Source organism: Prionailurus bengalensis, chromosome C1 (assembly GCF_016509475.1).
Source record: "Prionailurus bengalensis isolate Pbe53 chromosome C1, Fcat_Pben_1.1_paternal_pri, whole genome shotgun sequence".
Lineage (NCBI taxonomy): Eukaryota > Metazoa > Chordata > Mammalia > Carnivora > Felidae > Prionailurus > Prionailurus bengalensis.
The window spans coordinates 193,564,820-193,586,205 of record NC_057345.1 but is presented as its reverse complement, the minus strand read 5'-3'; the positions used below and the strand labels follow the sequence as shown (position 1 = coordinate 193,586,205).

General features: G+C 41.7%; 1 protein-coding gene across 1 annotated transcript in view; it reads right to left on the bottom strand.

Moving 5' to 3' along the window:
• Positions 1-2,808: 2,808 nt before the first annotated feature.
• Positions 2,809-21,386, bottom strand: part of CPO (carboxypeptidase O) — a 41,215-nt gene continuing 22,637 nt past the window's right edge. Inside the window, exons 3-10 of the mRNA XM_043573371.1 lie at positions 16,925-17,024; positions 14,771-14,872; positions 13,157-13,261; positions 12,004-12,114; positions 10,786-10,876; positions 8,918-9,120; positions 3,976-4,060; positions 2,809-3,112 (exon numbers count right to left, since the gene is read on the bottom strand). Of these exons, the coding sequence (XP_043429306.1) occupies positions 2,847-3,112; positions 3,976-4,060; positions 8,918-9,120; positions 10,786-10,876; positions 12,004-12,114; positions 13,157-13,261; positions 14,771-14,872; positions 16,925-17,024 (1,063 nt within the window). The 3' untranslated portion in view covers positions 2,809-2,846. The remainder of the gene's footprint in view (positions 3,113-3,975; positions 4,061-8,917; positions 9,121-10,785; positions 10,877-12,003; positions 12,115-13,156; positions 13,262-14,770; positions 14,873-16,924; positions 17,025-21,386) is intronic.

Genomic DNA, 21,386 nt, shown 5'->3' with positions numbered 1-21,386 from the left:
AAAACAAAAATATAACTCATCTTGCCACTGACGTAGGAAAAAAATAGGAGTTAGAGGTTTGCCTACCGTCTGAATTTATCATTTTGCATCATTTTAAACTCTAAATTTACCTATAAGTCAAGAAGATTTAGATCCTTTGTAGGAACAGTTATGGAAAAAAAAACCACTAAGAGAGTTTGGTGGAAGGAAAGAAATAGTAACGGAAAATGCAAGATATTCAAACTTTCTTAAAAATTAAAGAAAAGGCACCATGGAGGCACCTTTATTAGCACCGAGAAATTATGTTGAACCACATAAAATCACCAACACTTGGACTTTTTGACCTATGAAGGGAGCGATTTCATATGACTCAACCTAATACCTGTTGGGAGACAGTCTCTTGCTCCTATGCATCTTGCTGCCTATGCCAAGGATGCAAGGTTCTGACCACTCTTCACCTGGCCCATTTCTCTGAGTTGTGTTTGCAGCAAGCAAGCAACTGTGAGTAACAAGGAAGTGTCTCCTTCTGGGATAAAGAGCAGTCTTGCCGACTGCTTGCTGTAAAAGCAGTGAAGTGCTCAAGCTCAGTGTTTCTTTCCTATGACACCACTCACTGCAAGAGCAGGTGTCATCTGGGCTCTTTTGGAACTTGAGAGCAAGAGGAACCAGTGCAAATATGTTGATGCTCAAGCTGCTTATTGCGCCGTGAGTAATGTTGTCCTGTGTCTCTGACTCAGGAGGCGCATGTCTTTCAACATCCATGAAACAGTGACAAGCTAAGTTCTTAGCTTTAAATTGGGGTAATATCGAATCCCAGACCCAGCAACATCACAGTACAAACTTGAGACACTCTCAAGTTTGCATTAATTACAGCAGTGGTGAAGTTTCCCCAACCTACTGCCATTTAAGACCAGGAAGTTGAAAGCTTCCTTAAGAAAGATCTGTGTGGGGAGTGCCTGGGTGGCTCAGTAGGTTGAGCATCCGACTTCGGCTCAGGTCATGATCTCGAGGTTAGTGAGTTCAAGCCCCGCATCGTGCGTGCTCGTGCTCGATGCTTTCAGTGCTGAAGCTGTCAACTCAGAGCCCTCTTGGGATCCTCTGTCCCCCTCTCTCTGCCCCTCCCCTGCTTGCATGCGTGCCTGCTCTCTCTCTCTCAAATAAATACACGTTTTCTTTTTTTTAAAGAAAGATCTGTGTGGTTGTTTATCACCTTTAGATCTTTGCTCTTAGGATCCTTTCACAAGAAGTAAAAAAACTTCCAGAAAAAGTAACATACATGTCCTGGCCCTCAGATCTCCTCATGCTCTCAAAGCCACGGGAAGCCCCCCAAGAAAGCTGTGATTGTGTCCTAGACTCTTGGGAGAATCCATGTAGGAGGTTTCAGGCAAGCTAATAGCTTGCATTTCCATCTGCTCCCTTCTAATTATATTTGTCCATAGGCTCAGTCTTTAGACATGAATTAAGTTTTGTAGGTCAGAGTTTCTATAGACTTGGAGGCTCAAATTGTTAAAAGACAACCATAGAAAGTAAAACACAGGCTAGATTAAGGCTGATAACCTGTGTCCCAAGACACAGCTCCTTCGTTTTCTTCTTGAATATGGCACTGGTGGTCACAGTAGGTTTCTTCCCTCCTGGGTTGACTACTGAGGAGACCCTACCGTTTTCTCCTGACAATGCCACAATTGTGGAGTTGGCATTTTCATGTAAATAGCTGCTCTCTGATTCTTTAAGCCCTATTGCCCCTGACATTTTTTTTTTTCTTTCTGACCCTCATTAGCCGCACCCTAGCAACACAGGAAGAAAGAAAGAGGGCAAAGAAAGGCAATAAAAAGGTTACGACCAAGAAGTATATTGCGACTGTGACCAACAAGGAAATTTGGAGATGGGTGACTGAACACCCAAAGATGCTCTGTCGGCTGGTTACAGCCACAACATTTGTTCAAAGCCTGACAAGTGCTTAGCACCATTTCAAGGTGTCGCATAGAGATACATGGGAAATGACAGTCATAGACACTACCTTAAGAGCACTTACAGTTTAGTAGACAAGATAGTACAATTAAATGCCTGTATTCCCATATATGTACGATCCGGCCCTTGCTTACCTCTCTACTTACTCTTTATTTCTCTCAGAGTATCTGTCACAAGCTACAATATTCAGTTTATTTATTTGTGTGCTTAATCATTACGGCTCCCCTGAGCTGAGATTTGCCTTGTATGCAACAGGGTGTCCATTCCAATTATTTACGGCTACCATCCCCAATCTCACCCACTGAAATAGAAATTCCCAGAGGACGGGGACCATGTCTATCTTATTAACCACTGTAAGCCCAGAGCTTAGCAAAATGTACCTAGCAGATTCTCAAAAAATTTTTTCAAGTAAACAAACAAATAAAATATTGAATAAATTAAGGCAGCAACAGCTACATAGAGGGATTACGTAACATCTTCTGAGTGCCGCTAGTCATTCGATGATGCAAAATTAAGTGTGAACCTGGGTCAAAAACACAAGCAAATTTCTCAAAATATTTCGATGAGAAAAAAAAAAAATCTCCAGGCCCTGAAACTGACCGCAGATGCGTAAGGGAGCGTGGCCAGGATCAGCAGACCTTCCTAGCTAACCGATAGATTCATGAGCCACTGAACTTTGGTCTGATCGTAGCAGGATTATAGCAACAACTAATACTCTTTTAAAGTAATAAAAATTGATCACCAGCAAAACACACATGAAAATGCAAACGTGATTCGTCTTTATTGAAATGGGAAGTATCTTTGGTTAAATTCTTTGATTCCTCCTTAACGATAGCCAAGCACCTTCGCTGCAACCACGTTCCCGTCACTGGGGCTGAGCCGGCGTGGGGAGCATGCGCTCAGAGAAGAGACATGAAGGAGAATAGCAGGCCCAGCACCACGGCGGCGGAAGATGCTGCCTTTCCAGCACTGTCCACGCCCCAGTATTTCTCATAGACGTCATCCAGGACCGAGAGTATAGCTGCCATGCTCTCCTCGCAGGTGGCCTGAATCTGAGCTTCTGGCAGAACAAATCCGTATGTACCATTGTCCCGCAGCTCAAACGTGTATGAGAAGGGGATCCCCATGTCCCGAGCCCAGTCTCTTGAAGACCCGGATGTGGCATCTACAAACAAAAGCGTGAAGGCCGAGGTAGAAGTTATACTGGGAAAGGACACGTCTCCATGGCCATTTCAGGGAGGAAAGGCTCGGTGCAGGAAAACGAGTAGACTTTTTCATAGTAAGGATTCATGGGTAGTTGTCTTCTCCCTCTCGTTGAAACGAAGCCCCCGTAGGGCAGGAATTACGTCGTGTCTAACCTCTCTGTTCCCTCTCGCCCGTCTCCCAGAGTACCTCGCGTCATGCCCGGCACATAGCAGAGGACTAGTTAAGCTTCTCAGCGGAATCAAAAACTAGGAAAACCCAGCATTACATGGCAAGTGAACTGACATATAAAGGAACTGAAGCAAAATGAGCAACAGGGAAAATATTATGCAAATATCATCCAGGTGGTCCTCAGGTGGGTGGGAGATGTGGTGGCTGAGGATGGGGAAAAGCAGCGCCTTGTCCTTTGAACGAAATTTTTTATTGTCTTAGATCCTTTCTCCGAGCCCCACCTGCTTTGCTTTCTCAGCCTGATAGGTCCTCTGAGAACTGAATCAACTGACCAAGGGTCACTGGAAAATGTCCTTCCTGTTAACTCCTGTACCTTCTCACTTGCCAGCTCTTTTTAACTGAAGCCAGAGGGAGTTCTGGTATGCGCCAGTGTATTAATTTTTTTTTTTCTTTTAGCTCACACCTTATCCCTAGAGAGCATAATTCTAGATTGGTACAGATTCCCTTTTATCCTCAGTCATTTTGATTTGTACAACTTCCTGTTGACCTCTGGAGCTCTTCTGTCCTTCTCCTGCCCATCCCACTCCCCAAAGTCCACTGGTTTCTTTTGTTCCTTGGATACTATTGAAGAGGAGAAAAAAAAAAGCTACTTACATAAAATATCTGCACTCGATCCAACTCTATAATTGGTTCCATGCTTTTCTTTCAATGCATTTGCTGCCTTCTGTCCAACTTGGATCTGTAGGTGGGAAATGCAGAGACAGATATCTGGTGTTAAAAATAAATCCAACAATCCAGAGGGTTTCATATTTTGTCCAAATCCTTTTCCAGAGTTACAGACCATCTTCCTAACTTCCTATTGGACCTCTATACCTAGGTAGCCTGCTGGTACCTCCGACTCAAAACATTCACACCCAATTTCATCATTCCCCCACTAATAAAGCTATTCTGGTTTCCATATTTCTGATGCCCATGCTCCTGCAAACACATGTAAAATCTTGCCCTCACCTTGGACTCTCCTTCTTTCAAATGGTTACCAAGTTGCATCTCCAGTGCCATCACCCTATTTCAGTCTCATTACCTCTGAAATGGACTATTGTCATCTTCTAGTAAGTTTCCCTTCCTTTCACCAATCCTTATCCTAACCGATCTCCTCTGGCTTCCAGGTGAACTTCTATAGAGTAGAACTATGATCATGATCTTGCTCAAAAGCCCTACGCTTAGCTGCCCATTGAATTAAGCCCGAGCTTCTCAGTTTCATATTTGAGAATGGCTTATAGAATTTCAGAGCTGGAAGCAACACCCTTCCTCACACCTACCACCATGTTACCTGACTACATGGGAAATCCGTCAGAACCGGATGATTTCTAATGTTTCAACCTTGCTCTCTGCAGACCCTTTTCTGAGATCAGAGCCACCAATACTGAGAGATCAAGTGCATTGGCTATGTTTAGTAGCCTTCTGATAAATCTCCTCACATACCCTTTCAACAGTCTTCTCTAAGTATTCTCCACCCCTGACTCCCTAATGTTTCCCCTTAGATTCTACACAAACACCACCCAAATCCTCCTCCCCACTCCCTGCCTAGACTGGAATCTACCTTGGCTTTCTTTACCTCTTAGGGCAGCCTGACTGCTCTTGCAGATGCATCAGTTCCCCCGACTTCTGACTAGGGATGAGTCTAACTTTAAATCTTGTCTTTTCCTTCCTGGTCCTGTGTTGTTCCAGCTGAATCCTAAGGTATGACAGAGTGGCGCTTGGGTAGAGTCGGGATAGGCACAATGAAATTCAAAAGGAAGAGTAAAAAAGGTAGTAAGTTGTGGTGGGTCACATACAGCAGTTGAGAGCAGCATCCTTAGGGCATTTGGGACTTTCTGCGTGTGGTGAAAATAGAAGAAAAAACATTCAACTGAACATATGTATTTAAGATTTTCGCCTCTTTACTCAATACTGAGAATTCCGTCTTGGGCCATTCACCTTCTCTCTCTCTTCCTGAAAAGAGATTCTACATCTGGCTTCGTTCCTGGTCTCACGTTGTCCAGCATTGACATGATGGGTAGTAAGGGCTAAAGACGCACAAGAAATAAAGCTGGTTTTCATCATTAACACCGCAAAGGGGTATAAGAGTTGTCTGTAGAAGAAGAGAAAATGATAAGAAGGAGAAGAAAGTCAGAGAGGGGATTTCTGGGGAGAGAAATTCTGCTAAGGAAATAAAAATGAAAGGTGAAGAGAAAGGATCAGGGTAGTTGCTATCCGTAAGTGAAATGAACAGCCAGGGGAAACAATTTCTGTGATTTACCAACTACAGTTCCTTTCGAAGTTCTTTCAACGTCCGGTAGAGACGCAAATTGCTTTTAATTATTTGTCATTCCTACATGTCTCCGCATTTCTTTGAGTGACTACATGCTAACTGGTCCGTGTGGGCCTTAACTTGTATTTGGATTATATGGACCAGTTCCAGGCTACATTTTCCTTCCAAATGGCACTTGGATTTTTTTTTTTTCTTCTGCAGTTCACCCCAGATGATGATTTCCCTCTTCTGATTGCCAGCCATTACTTATTTTATCCTATGTAATTCCTTTCCCTCAAATCCTGGCTGTGAACTTCTGATTTTTTTTTTCAATGATTCCATTAGCAATTCTAATGGGGAAGTCGATAGGAGTAGGAAGAATAACATAGAATAACATATAGGAGAAGTATACAATGGTGGCCCTAGCTTATAGACTTGGTCCTTTCCAAGAAGATAAAATAAAATGCGAAGATTCTGACTTCTATCTTTAGGGGTGGACCTCCTGATTATTCTTCCCTCTCCTTTTGACACTATACCCCGAGGCCATACAGAGCCAATTTCTCTGCTGCCTTCTTCTCAGCCTACAGGAACTTCAGTCAAAATAATAAAAATCCCTTTGCCAGTAGCACATAGTTTACATTTCTAAAGACCTCAAGCCTCCTTCATAACTCCTTCACTGGGCCCAGAGAATTTCCTATAGTCGTATATGCCCAGGCAGACACACACAAAAAAGGTTGATGACGGCCCTGGCATGTGTGTGGGGGGATGGAGCTTGGGATGGAATCTAGAAGTTGAGAAGGAAAGGGTTCAAATGAAAGAATGTCCGCATTTAAAACATTAGAATTTTTACAGCTATTCTAATTTCCAGAGCCATTTAGAACAGGGCTATATATAGTTATGTTTCCCCTACTTAGTGATTGCCAAGTTGTCTATCATGCAGTGTAATATTTATCATGATTTCTACAAATTTCTGGTTTTGTAAATATATGGAGATTAATTGCTAGTCTCTGGTAGTTGTAAATAGTACCCAAACTGGAAATCTCCTTAAACAGTTGGCTTGATTCCGTGCCTCTGTGCACTCTATCAAAGCTTACCCTTAGGTTCTTAACCCAAAACCACTGCTAGCTAGCTTCAACAAGGTTGACACAAGGTGGCAAAAATTTCACACTGTCTTTTTTAGAGATGATTGTTTATGCTAACTCTTCAGCTCCTGAGACTATAAGAGATACAGAATTGAAGCAACCTTTCTCAATTCAATGTCCCAGTTTCTGCCCGTCGTCCTAAAGTGTTCCCGGTAATTCCCACCTTGGAGTTACCGTCCAGTAGTGATGATATCTGTGTGACAGGTCTCTCCTGCCCTCTTGCCTCTTCTAGCCTGTGGCCAGAGGGCTCTAACCAGAGAGCCAACAGCACAAGAACCTCTCACCTTTGCATACAAACTCTGCAAAATGGTCACCTAGTATCTGTTTTCCTGAGCCACAAAAGGAACAAAGTTCCCTAAAATTATACCGGGGTTACAGGCTGCTTTTTTATTTTGCTGGTGGAAGGCGTGTCCCATCAAAGATCTATAACGGCCTGTCTTTGGTGGTTCATTTGTGTTTGCCACAGATCCCTTTGGGCAGAAAGTAGACATCTACAACAAATGCCACAGAAACTGGGATATAAAAAGGGTCCTGGGCGTCTCAGATGAAAGCTCTGTTTGTACAGTTTCCTTTGCAGAAGAAATGAGATTTCTAGAGCTAAGGGAGAGGAAGAACTAGGACACAGTGGTCTGGTCATCTAAGTTGATAGGAGTTCCTAGAAGTTGCAAGCCGTTTGAGAGCAGAGAGGCAGTATGAAGTGACTAAATGAATGTAGCCTCTGGAGTCTGAAGACATGAGTTCCAGTCCGGACTCTACCAACCACTGCCTGGGTCCCCAGGCCTCTGTGATCGCAATAACAAGTGTTGATGAGCATGTGGGGCAATCGGAACCCTTGCACACTGTTGGCCGGAATAGAAAATGGTGCGGTCCCTAGGGAAAACAGTATGTTCCTCATAAAATTAAAAATGATTCATCGATTCATCTGATGATTCGTCGATTCCATGTCTGGTGGTATACCCCCAAAATTGAAAGTGGGATCTCAAAAGAATATCTTTGTATACCTATGTTCATAGAGGCATCGTCTGCAATAGCCCAAAGGTGGAAGCAATTCAAATATGCACTGATGTATAAAGAAAAGGTGATACGTACACATGATGGAACACTAAGCCTTAAAAAGGAAGGGGATTCTGACATATGACACAACATGGATGACCCTTGAGGGCATTATGCTACAGGAAATGAGCCTGTCACAAAAAGACAGATATCACACGATCCTACTTGTAGGACGTTACCTAGAGCGGTCAAGCTCCTAGAAAGTGAAGGCAGAATGGTGGTCGACTGGGAGCTGTTTTTAATGGGTAGCGAGTGCCAATTATGCACGACAAAAGAGTTTTCTCGAGATTAGTTGCACAATAATGCGAATACACTTAACACTCCCGAACTGCCCGCTTAAAAATGGCGAATTTTAGGTCATTCCAATTTTGTCATAATTAAAAATCGAAAAAAAAAAATACTGCTTTACAAAAGATACCAAGCGTTCCAACAATTCTAAATGTCCTCTCCCTTTACTTTGTGTCTTTTGTCCTCGGGTTCCTGAAAGGGCAAAGACACCTGTCCTTTTCAGCACTTTTGCCCGGTGCTCGGGTAAACACAGCTTCAGAAGAGCCAGGTGAGACAAAGTGCAGTTTCCCTGCCCGGCTTGGGCCTCGCGGGCGCTCCCCCTTACAGACATTCCTAGGCAAATACTAGAAGCAGAGCTTAGAAGAAAATAAAGCATTGTGTTTAGCAGAGAAGAGAGCAGATATTATTTAGCCATGTTATTTTAGATATGCCATATTCCACTAACAGCTGGCAAGTTCTTTAAAGCACGGTTCAAAAGCTATAATTGCTGAACGGAGCTTCAAGAGAATTTACAGAAATGAAAGCACATTCCTGCAGATTATTAACATAATCGTCTCATTTATATTATAGACGAATACCTAAGATGTCTCCCAACTTGACACTTTGTGAAACAGGTAGTTAATTAATGTAGGTAAAGCAGCATTTAACCTGAAGCCTTCCCAGCAGGCGTCTGGCAAGGTGTAAAAAGCAGACGAAAGAAAATAAGGAAGATCGGGGAGAACAAAAGCGGGGCTGGAGCCAAAATCTCGAAAATGGAAACCGAGGAAAGGAAGGCAGGGGTCCCATGGAGGCTTTTGTTAAGACTCTGCTGCTGTGGGCTTACCAGCTCCTCGTGGTTACTGGACTTATTTTTAGTGTAGCCATAAGGAGTGAGAATGAGCTGCCCAAAAGAGTGCATGGTCAGGAAGCACACGATGTTGTCCTTCTTGCTCTCTATTAAGCTGGAGACAGCTTTTGTCTCCGGTTCCGATACCGGTCCTGTCCCGCAGAACGTTATATCTTGGCAGTTTCTAGATGCGCCGATGCCTGGAATATACGGGACACCACGGGAAGGTCAACATGATGCCAGTTGAGAACTGAGGACAAGGAGTCACCCTTGCTCAGGGCAACCCGTGGGTGGAGTCAGGGTTTTTCCTGGCTTGTCGAAGTTAGTTCCGGTTAAATTCACGAACGCGGATGGTCACTCAAGGAGGAACTCAGAAAGGCAGGCGGGCTGGCGTTCAGACTTAGAGACAAACTCCACGCTTCCATGGGCTGCGGAGGGTGATGCAAAATGAAATGGCATTCCTTTTACTTAAATCTGTGCGGGGCCCTGAAACAGACGTTTGGGAACCAGTTCGTGGGTTCCTAGGTCAGGCTCTGCCATAGCCTTATTGGCCTAAGTCTCTTTCACTGACTTTCTGGCTTCCATATCATGAGAGTTATTTTGCAAGGACGCAGTAGCCTGTTCTCACTGATAGTATAAGGACCATCAACCGCACACCTTGTCCGCACTGGGCACTGTGGTTGGCTCCTCCTCTGTGGAAACTGATCAAATCTCCACAACAATCTACCGATTGGATGGTATGACTACGGGCCACATTTTATTATTTTATTTTATTTTATTTTATTTTATTTTATTTTAGCTTAGTTTAGCTTAATTTAGCTTAGTTTAGTTTAATTAATTAATGAATTTATTTTGAGAGAGAGAGGGGAGGGGAGGGGCAGAGAGAGAGAAGGAGAGAATCTTGAGCAGGCTCCACGCTGTCAGTGCAGAGCTCGACTTGGGGGTTTTGCATCTCAGGAGCCATGAGACCATGACCTGAGCCGAAATCAAGAGTTGGATGGTTAACCAACGGAGCCACCCCGGGAGCCCCCCCAGGCCACATGTTAAATAAGAGAAAACTAAAGCAGAGAAAGATGAAGCAATTTTTCCAAGACCATACAGCTGTCAAGTCTGAATTTTAACCCTTATCGTCTGGTTTTTAACCAGACTGTTCTGAACTATTTTTTTTACCTCTTTATTTGCTTCTGATTCCTTGGGCATGTTGAGATTCAGAAACATGAAAATGCTTTAAGAAAGAAATGTTTGCCTTATTTACTTCTGCCTCCCTGCTATAAAAATAATCTGCATGGATAATTCTCTGACTTTTCTTTACGACAATTCATATATTTAAAAATAAGGTGTGGGGCACCTGGGTGGCTCAGTTGGCTAAGTGTCCGACTCTTGATTTCAGCTCAGGTCATGATCCCATGGTTCATGAGAAAAACCCAGCATTGGGCTCCATGTTAATAGTGTGTAGCCTATTTGGGATTCTCTCTCTCTCTCTCTCTCTCTCTCTCTCTCTCTCTCCCTTTCTCTCTCTCTCTCTCTTTTCCTCTCTCAAAATAAATAAACTTAAAAAAAAAGAATTGAAGTTTTAAAAAATAAGTAAAAATAAGGTGATAGATTTCAAACATATTCACTTTGATCTAGGTTTTCTTTGCCCTTGTTTACCCCATCCCACTTGATGAGAGTCCTGCATTTGAGTGTTGCTGGTTCTTACTATATAGATGTCATTCCTTAGAACAAAAACACTGGTCAAGAAGTCCAGAGAGTTGTGCAAAATTAGCTGTCTACTTTTGTAAATTATATCTCTAGTAGTTCACCTCGGTCCTAGCTTCTCCTCTCTGTTTTTTGTTCAGCGGGTCATCTACTAAACATGTACTTACTGCACCACGATACATTGAAATTTCGATTGAGATCTGTCCCAAAACATGTGCCATTATTGTGTGATGAACGGGATTTCCTCCAAAGCCGATCCTGTAACAGAGGAACATAGAGATGCTGCTGTTCTAAGGTCTCATAAATCACAGTGTTGGTAATGATTGGGTGGCTCTCAAACATAAAAATATTCTCTAGGATTGTCTGGAAAAACTTGCCTTTAACATAATGAAGCTTGTGCATGTAATTTTTAGTCTCACAGAGGGGCCAGCAACCCCCAATAACAGAAACATCTGTACAATCCAAGCGTACCTACATGTAAACCATCAAATTGGAGGGAGTATGGCCTTTTCCTCATGAGCAGATGAGCAGTGCCTGGTGGACGTGATCTGCTTAATCAGGGATAGCTTCAGAGAGTCATTTTTTATGTCCGAGTGATACAGGATGAAAGGTAAATAACTTGGCAGATGGAAAAGGGCTGTTCCAGGTGTATCAGTGATGGTCTCTGCACATTTCTGGAAGCAAAAGACTGATGAGCAGAGATGAAGATAAAGACAAGTTTCTCCAGACAAGCTCAGAGGAAAGAATTTGATTCACACCCACGCCGAAAGGCTATTGCAGAGAAAGGGGTCCCAGGAACAGCTTTTGGAGGAGCAAAGGGAGAGAGGGAGGAATGGATACTCTTTAGAAACAGGGCTTCTTGTTTGTGGAGTGATATGCTTTAGTGAGATTTTAAAGAGGAAGCTTTCTACTAACTAAAAACTTTATGAGATATTGGTTCCCTGTGTGAATGATCACAATGAAAAATGGAAGTTGGGTTAGAGTTTATATATCATTTGTGCCCCTCATGCTTCAAAATGAGGTGGGTACTAGGCAGCATATGAATCTTACACCAATCTGGCAAGCAATCCCCAAACTTTAAGGAGGTGGAGTTGGAGTTGGAGAAACGTTAACTCCGGCTGGAAAACTGGGGATACGTTAAAAACAAACAAACATAAAAATATGTGTTGGATTTCAACTGTAAAAAGACCTCAGCTCTCTCAATCCTAAACCTGATGTAGATTGTTGGCTTAACATTACTGAGTTGATTTTTATCCCAAATGGGGTTTCTTTCTTTCCATGGCCACAAAACATGGTGGTCGCTCCAACGACTAAGGTCAGAAAAACGAACCTGAGTCAAGATCTAGTTCGTGAACTCATTCCAGAACCAGACTCGACATACTCACAGTTGTCCAAGTGTAGATATAACCATCGATGTTCAGAACGGGAAGCACATAAAAGTCCAGGTTTCTAAGCAACTTTTTTATCCTTGAGTCGTCTTTATAGTTTTGTAGAATCTGAAAATTTAAGAGAGAAACATTTGGAATGCTCCTGGGAAGAGATATTTTCTTTCAATTTTCTAACAATTTCAACTTAATTACAAGAGGTGATTGCACATGGAACTTCTACCCTTCTACCCTCCAGCCTGCCTCGGTTGTCCTGTTTGTTATGGTAGTGGTTCTCAAGCTTCATTGTGCATCAGAATCACCTGGAGGGCTTGTTAAAATATACACATCCTGGCTCTCTTCCCTCATTTCCATCCCCTACCCCTAATTCCCTAGGGCTGATGTGGTAAGAATTTGCATTTCTAACAAGTTCCCAGTTATGTTGACGCTGTTGATCTAGGAACCACACTTTGAGAACTACTCTTTGTAGGTATCTCTCTGTTGGTTTCTCAAGACTTATAGGGTCCAGCTAATAGGTAACAAATCACTGAGCAAGGTATTTTCCACATGCTAAATCTCTCCATCCATACAACAGACCCCCTGAAGAAGCCACTCCATGCTCCTTCTGCTGGTGAAAAAGTAGGGATCCTAGTGTTAGAAAAATTGCCCGAAATTATTTGAAAAAGACAGCACCAGGCTTTACTCATCTCTGACTTCCAAGGTGTATTGTCATATACATTTAGGTATGTTAACCTCCCAGTAAAAATTATTTGGGATCCACTAAAAAGAGATCAGAATACCTAACCCAGTTTTCAGTAAAGCTACTTATACATTCCATGTTCCTCGGGGTGAAGGAGTAATTCATGCCTACATGTGAAAGAAGCATGCTTTCTAAATAGCTGTTGTGACAGGTATTTTGTTGGGTGGTTAACCATTATAAGAAAACTAAACAGGGACGCCTGAGTAGTTCAGTCATTTGAGCGGCCAACTTCAGCTCAGGTCATGATCTCATAGTTTGTGAGTTTAAGACCTGTGTCTGGCTCTGTGATGACAACTCAGAGCCTGGAGCCTGCTTTGGATTCTGTGTCTCCCTCTCTCTCTGCCCCTCCCCCCTCTCAAAAATAAATAAGCATAAAAATAGAAAAGGAACGAAAAGGAAGCTAAAGACACTTACTTCTTTCACAAACCATTGGCAAAAAGCTGGGGCAATCCATTCCCTGGCATGAATTCCACAGTCCATCCAAATGATCTTCTTGGGATTATTGGATGGTTGGCTGATCTGGAGGGACATTCATGCTCTGTTACCAAACAATTGCTTATAATCATAAAAGCCACTGTGCAAAGTTATCAGGGTTTGTTTATTCCCCCACAGGTCCCTTTCTTCCTCAACTCTGTGGTTCCAAGCACGAGGCAGGGATGATGGCAGAGACATTTACCAATATGACCCTTTCCATGGCTGCCCTTGCTCTCCTGCTAGGTACCTTGGCTGCTATTCTTAGGACCATATTCTGACTCCCCATGTCCCCCACCCAAAGCCTGGCCTTCCCTTCACCCCTATTTCCTAATTATAAATAAAGGCAGAAACCCCCAAGTTATAAACCAGGAGACCAAGTCTTTATAAACCTTATAAAGGCTCACCACATAGGATTCACTCAGAGTGGTAAAGTACCTACAAGAGGTAAGGTTCAAGTAGTTAAAAATGAATCCGGGTCTTCATTTAAACTTCTTGGAACTGTTGGGGTGCCTGGGTGGCTCAGTCGGTTAAGCACCCGACTTCGGCTCAGGTCATGATCTCATGGTCAGTGAGTTCGAGCCCCGTGTCGGACTCTGTGCTGACAGCTTGGAGCCCAGAGCCTGCTTCGGATTCTGTGTCTCCCTCTCTATCTGCCCCTCCCCCATTCATGCTCTGTCTCTCTCTGTCTCAAAAATAAATACTTTAAAAATTTTTTTTAACTTCTTGAAACTGTGAATGGATCCAAATACATAACCTCCTGCAATATCTACTAAATTCATTAACTTCCCCTATTCCTTAGAGACTCTTCCAATCCCAGTCAACCAAATCTTCTTTCCTTTCTCCCTGTGCCATTCTTGAACATCAGTTCAGCCTTACTCCAGTAAGAAAGATCCCCTCCTCTTTCAGAGGGGTGGGGTGAGTGGGGATTAACCTGGCAAGTGTGGATTCCCTTTGATGGAAAAGAGGTTGTGAACACTCCCAAGTTTGTAACAGCCATATCTGTTTTGAATGTAAATGGCCTAGACTCTAGTCATTGAAAGCCTTTGGAAGAGGTTGATCAAGACTCTCCCTCTTTATCAATGAGAAATTTACAAATTGAGATAAATACAAGACTGGATTCATCATATTCAAGGAACCTTTTCCCTCTAACCTCACCCATTTTCAAAACTGCCAGCATATTTCCTAATCCACCTTTTATCTTAACTCTCTTTTATAATTACCCCTTTTATGAGTGCGTGTATTTGGTGATTAGTTTCTTTTTATTGCTTCCTTATTCTTTAAAATATGCCCCAGGCAGAGGATATTTACACATCTTTTTTGGCTGACTTAGCTCAGAGATTGATGGCCTGTTGAAAATCAGGTAGGTAGTGAATGAACCAAACATTCACTCGATTCCTGAGTAAATTCTATTTCAGAGCCAATACAACTTATTTTTTTGTAGTTATAGATAACTCTCAAATTTGGGAATGTGCTTTGTAAATTAATATGTCTACAATAAGTGGTAATAGGGCAGTGAACCAAGGAATTAAGGTAATTCTCAGCCTTCTCACTCACCTTCAAATAATACATGGGCCGGGTCTCATAGGTCATTCCCAAGAAATGCTGTGTCACGACTTCTGCGTACTTCTCACTTATCTGGATCATCCACTGATAGATCTGAAACAGTCAGGAAGGACTGCAGATATCAATAAGAAAATCGTTTGCTTGCCTCTAATTAAGATAACTGCTTCTCTCATTAAGAAACTGAACTCTGGACTATTTGTTCTACATTACAACGACTGTGTGCTAAACAAACTACAAGACTCAACCAATAAACTACCACTGACTGCCTCCCATTTTCTTTAAAGATCTACTCTGCCACCCAATCTTAGAACACCTATTGAACTTTACAAATAAATTATTGAGAATTCATAGTTTCAATAATCCACTGATAACAGGGAATATCAGAACATCATACTGGGGCAACTGGGTGGGGTGGCTCAGCCAGTTAAGCAACTGACTTCGGCTCAGGTCGTGATCTCACAGTTCATGGGTTTGAGCTCTGTGTTGGGCTCTGTGCTGTCAGCTCAGAACCTGGAGCCTGCTTCAGATTCTGTGTCTCCCTCTCTCCGCCCCTCACCCATTCACACTCTTTCTCTCTCTCTCAAAGACGAATAAACATTAAAAAAAATTTTAAAGAGACATCGTACAATAGCACGTCCTTCAAATGGTCACACACCTCTAGGCTTCCATGTGGTACCCAATCATGCCAGAAGTTTCAGTCAGGCTTTTGGGGGATCTTTTTGGATCCCAGCAATATCCTTTGCTAATGCCCATGGATCCGAGATTAGAGAGGAGCTGGATATGCCCTTTACAGAACATGCCAATAGAAGTTCCTCAATCAATCCCAAATCAATCATTTTGATTCATGTGAGGAGACCTGAATGGATGTTGATTTAATTAAAAGTCTTATATCATGCTTGGAAAAGCAGGGTCTTATACCTTCACCTGTATGTCAGTACTATGGGATTCTATAATGGTGAATGGAATAAGGGAATTCGTAAACATAAAATATATTAGGATAGCCATTATCCTATTGAGTGTGGGACAGTCCCACACTCAATATCTGTATAGTTGAAACATCTCTTCCATAAGAGTTATGGTAAATAGCAATAATTACTTTGGGATAACAAATATTCTATTCAAAGAATTTGTATCTCGATTGAGATACATGGAATATCTGTAGATAAAATTCGTTATTATAACACTAGTAATAGGTCAGTGGGGTTTTTTCAACTCAGTTCTGTTAACTGAAGAGAGCAACAGCTTATCACGTGGGTATTGTGCATGCTTCTTGATGGCATTGAGTCAGATGAAGGTGTCTTAAGCCGTGGGAGGGCTACAAATAACAGCACAGCAGCAGCAATTATGTCTTTATTGTTTGATTTTTTTAATGTTTATTTATTTTTGAGAAAGAGAGAGACAGAGTGTGAGTGGGGGAGGGACAGAGAGAGAGACACAGGATCCGAAGCAGACTCCAGACTCTGAGCTGTCCTCACACAGCCCGATGTGGGCTCGAACCCATGAACTCTGAGATCATGACTTGAGCTGAAGTCAGACGCTTAACCGACTGAGCCACCCAGGCGCCCCCCTTCATCGTTTAATCAGATGTAGTGCAGTGTATTCCATTCACTCTCACAGAAAAGCTGCAAGATAGGTACTGATTTCCTGTTTCGCAGACGAGGAAACTGAGGATCAAGGAGGTTAAATGTTTCGGTCAAGGTCACAGAGCAAGTGGCCAAGGCAGGTGTGACCTTTCCTGATACCAGAGCATAATCTTTCCAGGGGCCTTACTGTGCCTTCTTCAAATTTTTAGAATCTTTACTGCTCGAGGGTGATTGTTACAGAAGAATGTGTAAATTTGTTCCTGCATTCTTTGAAAAAAAATTCTGCAAATTATTAACAGACCCCCCCAAATGCGGAGAGAATTAATGATAAAGCCTATTTGGAAAGCCGCTTGGGCATTTATATAAAAATTTAGATGTGCTTATCCTTTAACCCAGAGATTCTATTTCTAGAAAATTTATACTTCGAAAAAAGCTTGGCATAAAGTCACAAATATGTCTATAGAGTAGCTAATTCTTCCCTGTATCCAGTTTCAAAAACAACAACATCTTAGTAGCAATACAAATATTTCTTTAAAAAAATTTTCCCTGTGTCCTTGCTCACCTCCTCCATGGGGTGATATCTGGTATAGGAATAGGCGTCCAGGCCTCTTCTCTGGCTCACTGTCTCTTCCACAACCTCTCGTCTGTGTTGTGCTAGGGATCTGCAGAAGAAAGCCAGACTGAAAGCAGGGAAGAAACTCGGATGTCCCGAACAGTGAAAAGCTGATAAAAAGGTGGTCAGAAGCGATGAGAGCAGGGTTTGGAGGAGAAAAAGTCAATGTTAGCGTCTTCTCGCTGTGACTTACTGACTGTGGGACCTTGGGCAACAATTGAGTCTCTCCAAACTGTAGTTTCTTCATCAGTTGAGTGAGGGGAGGACAGCCCCCCCAATCTTGCAAGGAAGCTGAGATAATTCAGTAAGATGTTGTAGACGAACATACTTGTAAATTTGTAAAAGAAGTAACAGCTATGATTTATTGAACTGAAACTTATCATGAGACACTCAAGCAATTTTTTTATTTTTTTTAATGTTTATTTTATTTCTGAGAGAGAGAGAGACGGCAGCAGGGGAGGGGCAGAGAGAGAGGGGAGACACAGAATCTGAAGCAGGCTCCAGGTTCTGAGCTGTCAGCTCAGAGCCCGACACGGGGTTCGAACACGAACCGTGAGATCATGACCTGAGCCAAAGTCGGGCGCTTAACAGACTGAGTCACCCAGGGAGACACTCAAGCAATTTGAATCTCCTTCACTTCTCTTGACCACTCTGGGGTAGGTACTCATAGTATCCCCATTTCAGAGATGAAGAAATTGAGTCACAGGGAAAGTGTTGGGATTGACGATAACTGACAGCCTGATTGAAGAGCCTGCAGTATTCTTTAAATTATTTTTAAAATGTTTTTGAAGTATGATTAACATACAGTGTTACATTAGTTTCTGTTATACAATATGGTGATTCAACAATTCTATACATTTCTCAGCACCTATCATGATAAGTGCACTCGTAACCCCTTTACCCATTTCACCCATATCCCCATTCACCTCCCCTCTGGCAGCCATCAGTTTGTTCTTTGAATTTAATAGTTTGGTTTTTCTGTTCGTCTCTTTTTTTCTTTGTTCGTTTGATTTGTTTCTTAAATTCTACATATGAGTGAAATCATGTGGTATTTGTCTTGCTCTGTCTGACTTATTTCATTTAGCATTACGCCCTCTAGGTTCATCCAGGCTGTTGCACACAGTAAGATCTCATTCTTCTTTACGGCTGAGGACTATTCAACACATGTATTATAATAGGAGAAGATAGGCTAAAATAGGCAGAGAGGAAAGGATTAGGATCTGAGTTCACGGTGGGTGAGGGGGGGGACACATATTTTGCAACAATGCTGGGAGTGTCTGACCACAGCAAACCCCCTCAAGGCTTAAGGTTCCTCTTAAGAATGTAACAGACACCCCCCCCCCCCCTTCTGATTTCCCTCAGGAATTTGACAAAAGACCTAGGTTCGGCCAGAAACCACCCTTCATACAATGGAAACTAGCCAATCAGGGACGGAGAACTCAGCACCTAGCTAACAAGGGTAGAACCTGAGAAGGGACAAGGGAGAAGGTGAAGGGGAGGGGGAGGGCTGACCAGAACCTTATAAAACAGGGACCCTTCCCTATAGTCCCGGGGCATTCACTTCTGAATGTCCCTTCTCTGTAAAGAGAGCTTTCCTGCTATTCTTCCTTTCTAATCTTATACTCTGATAAACTTTTGCCTGCTGCTCATTTTGTGTCCACCTCTTCATTCTTTGAAGTGACAAGACAACAAATCCCAGGTATTGTGGTAAAAAAAATCCTCCAACAGTATTGTATATTTATAATACTCCATTATATAGATACATATATAATGCATGCATATATATATACACACACACACACATACACACATATATATATCCACCCCCCCCCCCCACACACACATATCAATAACCCACATCACAATGGAACATTTGTTATATTCAATGAACCAACATCAACAGACACATCTTTATTTTTCAAAGTCCATAGTTTACATTAGGGTTTACCCTTGGTGTTATACATTCTATGGATTTAAACAAATGTATGATGAACTGTATCCACCATTGTAGTATCATAGAGTCTCAGTGTCCTAAAAATCCTCTGTGCTCTGTTAATCCCTGTCCCCCATCCCCCAACCACTGGCAAACACTGATACCTTTACTGTCTTCATTGTTTTGCCCTTTCCAGAATGTCACAGAACTGGAATTACACAGGGTGTAGCCTTTCAGACCGACTTCTTTCACTTAGTAACATGCATTTAACTTACCACCATGTCTGTTCATGGCTTGATGGCTCATTTCTTTTTTAGAGTTGTCTCACATTTCATTGTCTGGAATTACCACGGTTCATTTCTCCATTCACCTACCAAAGGACATCTTAATTGCTTAACTGGCAATCATGAACAAAAATATCACAAACATCTGTGTGCAGGGCTTTGTGTGGACATAATTGCCAATTCATGTGGGTAAATCCCAAGACACATGGTTACTGGGTCATATGGTTAAGAGTATGTTTAGTTCTGTAAGAAATTACCAAATTGTCTTCCAAAGTGGCTATACCAGCCTGTGTTTCCACCAGCAATCTCTGAGAGTTCCTGTTGCTCTACCTTCTTCACCAGCATTCGGTGTTGTCACTGTTCAGGATTTCGCCCATTCTAAGTATGTAGTGGTATCTCACTGTTTCCACTTGTGGTTCCCCAATAACATGATGTCGAGCATCTTTTTGTACCCTCACTTGCCATCAGTAGATCTTCTTTGGTGAGGTATATGTTCTGGTCTTTGGCGCATGTTTAACTTAGGTTTTTAATTTTCTTATTGTTAAGTTTTAAGAGTTCTTAGTATATTTTTAAATAACAGTCCTTTATCGGACGCATGTTTTGCAAGTATCTTCCCCCAGTTTATGGCTTGTCTTCTCATTCTCCTGACATTGTCTTTTGCAGAGTAGAGTTTTTTAATTTTGATGAAATCCAAGCTATCAATCATTTCTTTCATTAATTGTGCTTTTGGTGTTGTATTTAAAGTCTTGCATTATCTTCTAGAAGTTTTATAGTTTTGCATTCTACATTTAGGTCTGTTAATCCAATTTGAGTTCATTTTTATGAAGGGTGTAAGGTCTATGTCTAGATTCACTTTTTGTTGTTTGGCATGTAGATACCCACTTGTTCCAGTACCATCTGTTGAAAAGACTATTTTGCTCTATTGTGTTATCTTTGTTCTTTTGTCAAAGATCAATTAATATTATTTACGTGGGTCTATTTCCGGGCTTTCTATTCTGTTCCAGTGATCTATTTGTCTCTTCTTTTCATCGATACCACATTGTCTTCATTACTGTAACTTTATCATAAGTCTTGAAGTCAGGTAGTTTCAGTCCTGCAACTTTGTTTTTCTTCAATATTGTGTTGGCTATTCTGAGTCATTTGTCCCTCCATATAAACTCTAGAATCAGTTGGTCAATATCCACAAAATGACCTTCCGGGATTCTTATTGAGATTTCATTGAATCTATAGATCAACTTGGGAAGAATTGACAATAGTGAGCCTTCCTATCTATTAATATGGAACATCTCCCCATTTATTTGGTTCTTCTTTGATACCTTCCACTAGAGTTTTATCGCTTTTCTGATATAGATCTTGTGCATATTTTTTTAGGCTTATACCTAAGTATCTTATTTTGGGAGGTGATAATATAAATGATAATATGCTTTTATTTTCAAATCTCTCTTATTCATTGCTGTTATATACAAAAGCAATTGACTTTTGTACATCAACCTTGTGCCTTACAACCTTGCTTAATTGTTTCTTAATTCCAGGATGGATTTTTTGTCAGTTCTTTCAGATTGTCTACATGGGTGATCATGTGATCTGTGCACATAGTTTTCTTTCTTCCTTCCCAGTCTGTATACCTTTTATCTCCATTACCTGTCTGATGGTATTAGCTAAAACTTCCAGTGCAACGTTCAAAAGTAGTTGTGAGAGTGGACATCCTTGCCTTGTTTCTAATCTAAGCGGAATGTTTCTAGTTTTTCACCGTGAAGTATGACGTTAGCTGTAGATTTTTTTGTTGCTACTCTTTACGACGTAAAGGAAGTTCCCCTCTATTCCTAATTTACTGAGTTTTTATCAGGAATGGGTGCCAGTGTTTGTCAAATGCCTTTTCTGTATCTATTGATTCTGCATCATATGAGTTTTTATTTCTTTGCCTATTGGTGTGATGGATTTGCATTAGTTGATTATCAAACATTAAACCAGCTCTACACGCTTGAGATAGATTTCAGTTGGTGGCTGTGATGTATAGTTATTTTTATATATTGTTGGATTCAACCTGCCAGTATTTTGTTGTAGATTTTTATATCTATGTTTATGTGAGATATTGATCTGTAGTTTTGTTTTGTGTTTTTTTCATAATGCTGTTTTTCTGATTTTAGTATTCGGGTAATGCTGATCTCATTGAATAAGTCAGGAAGTATTTCTT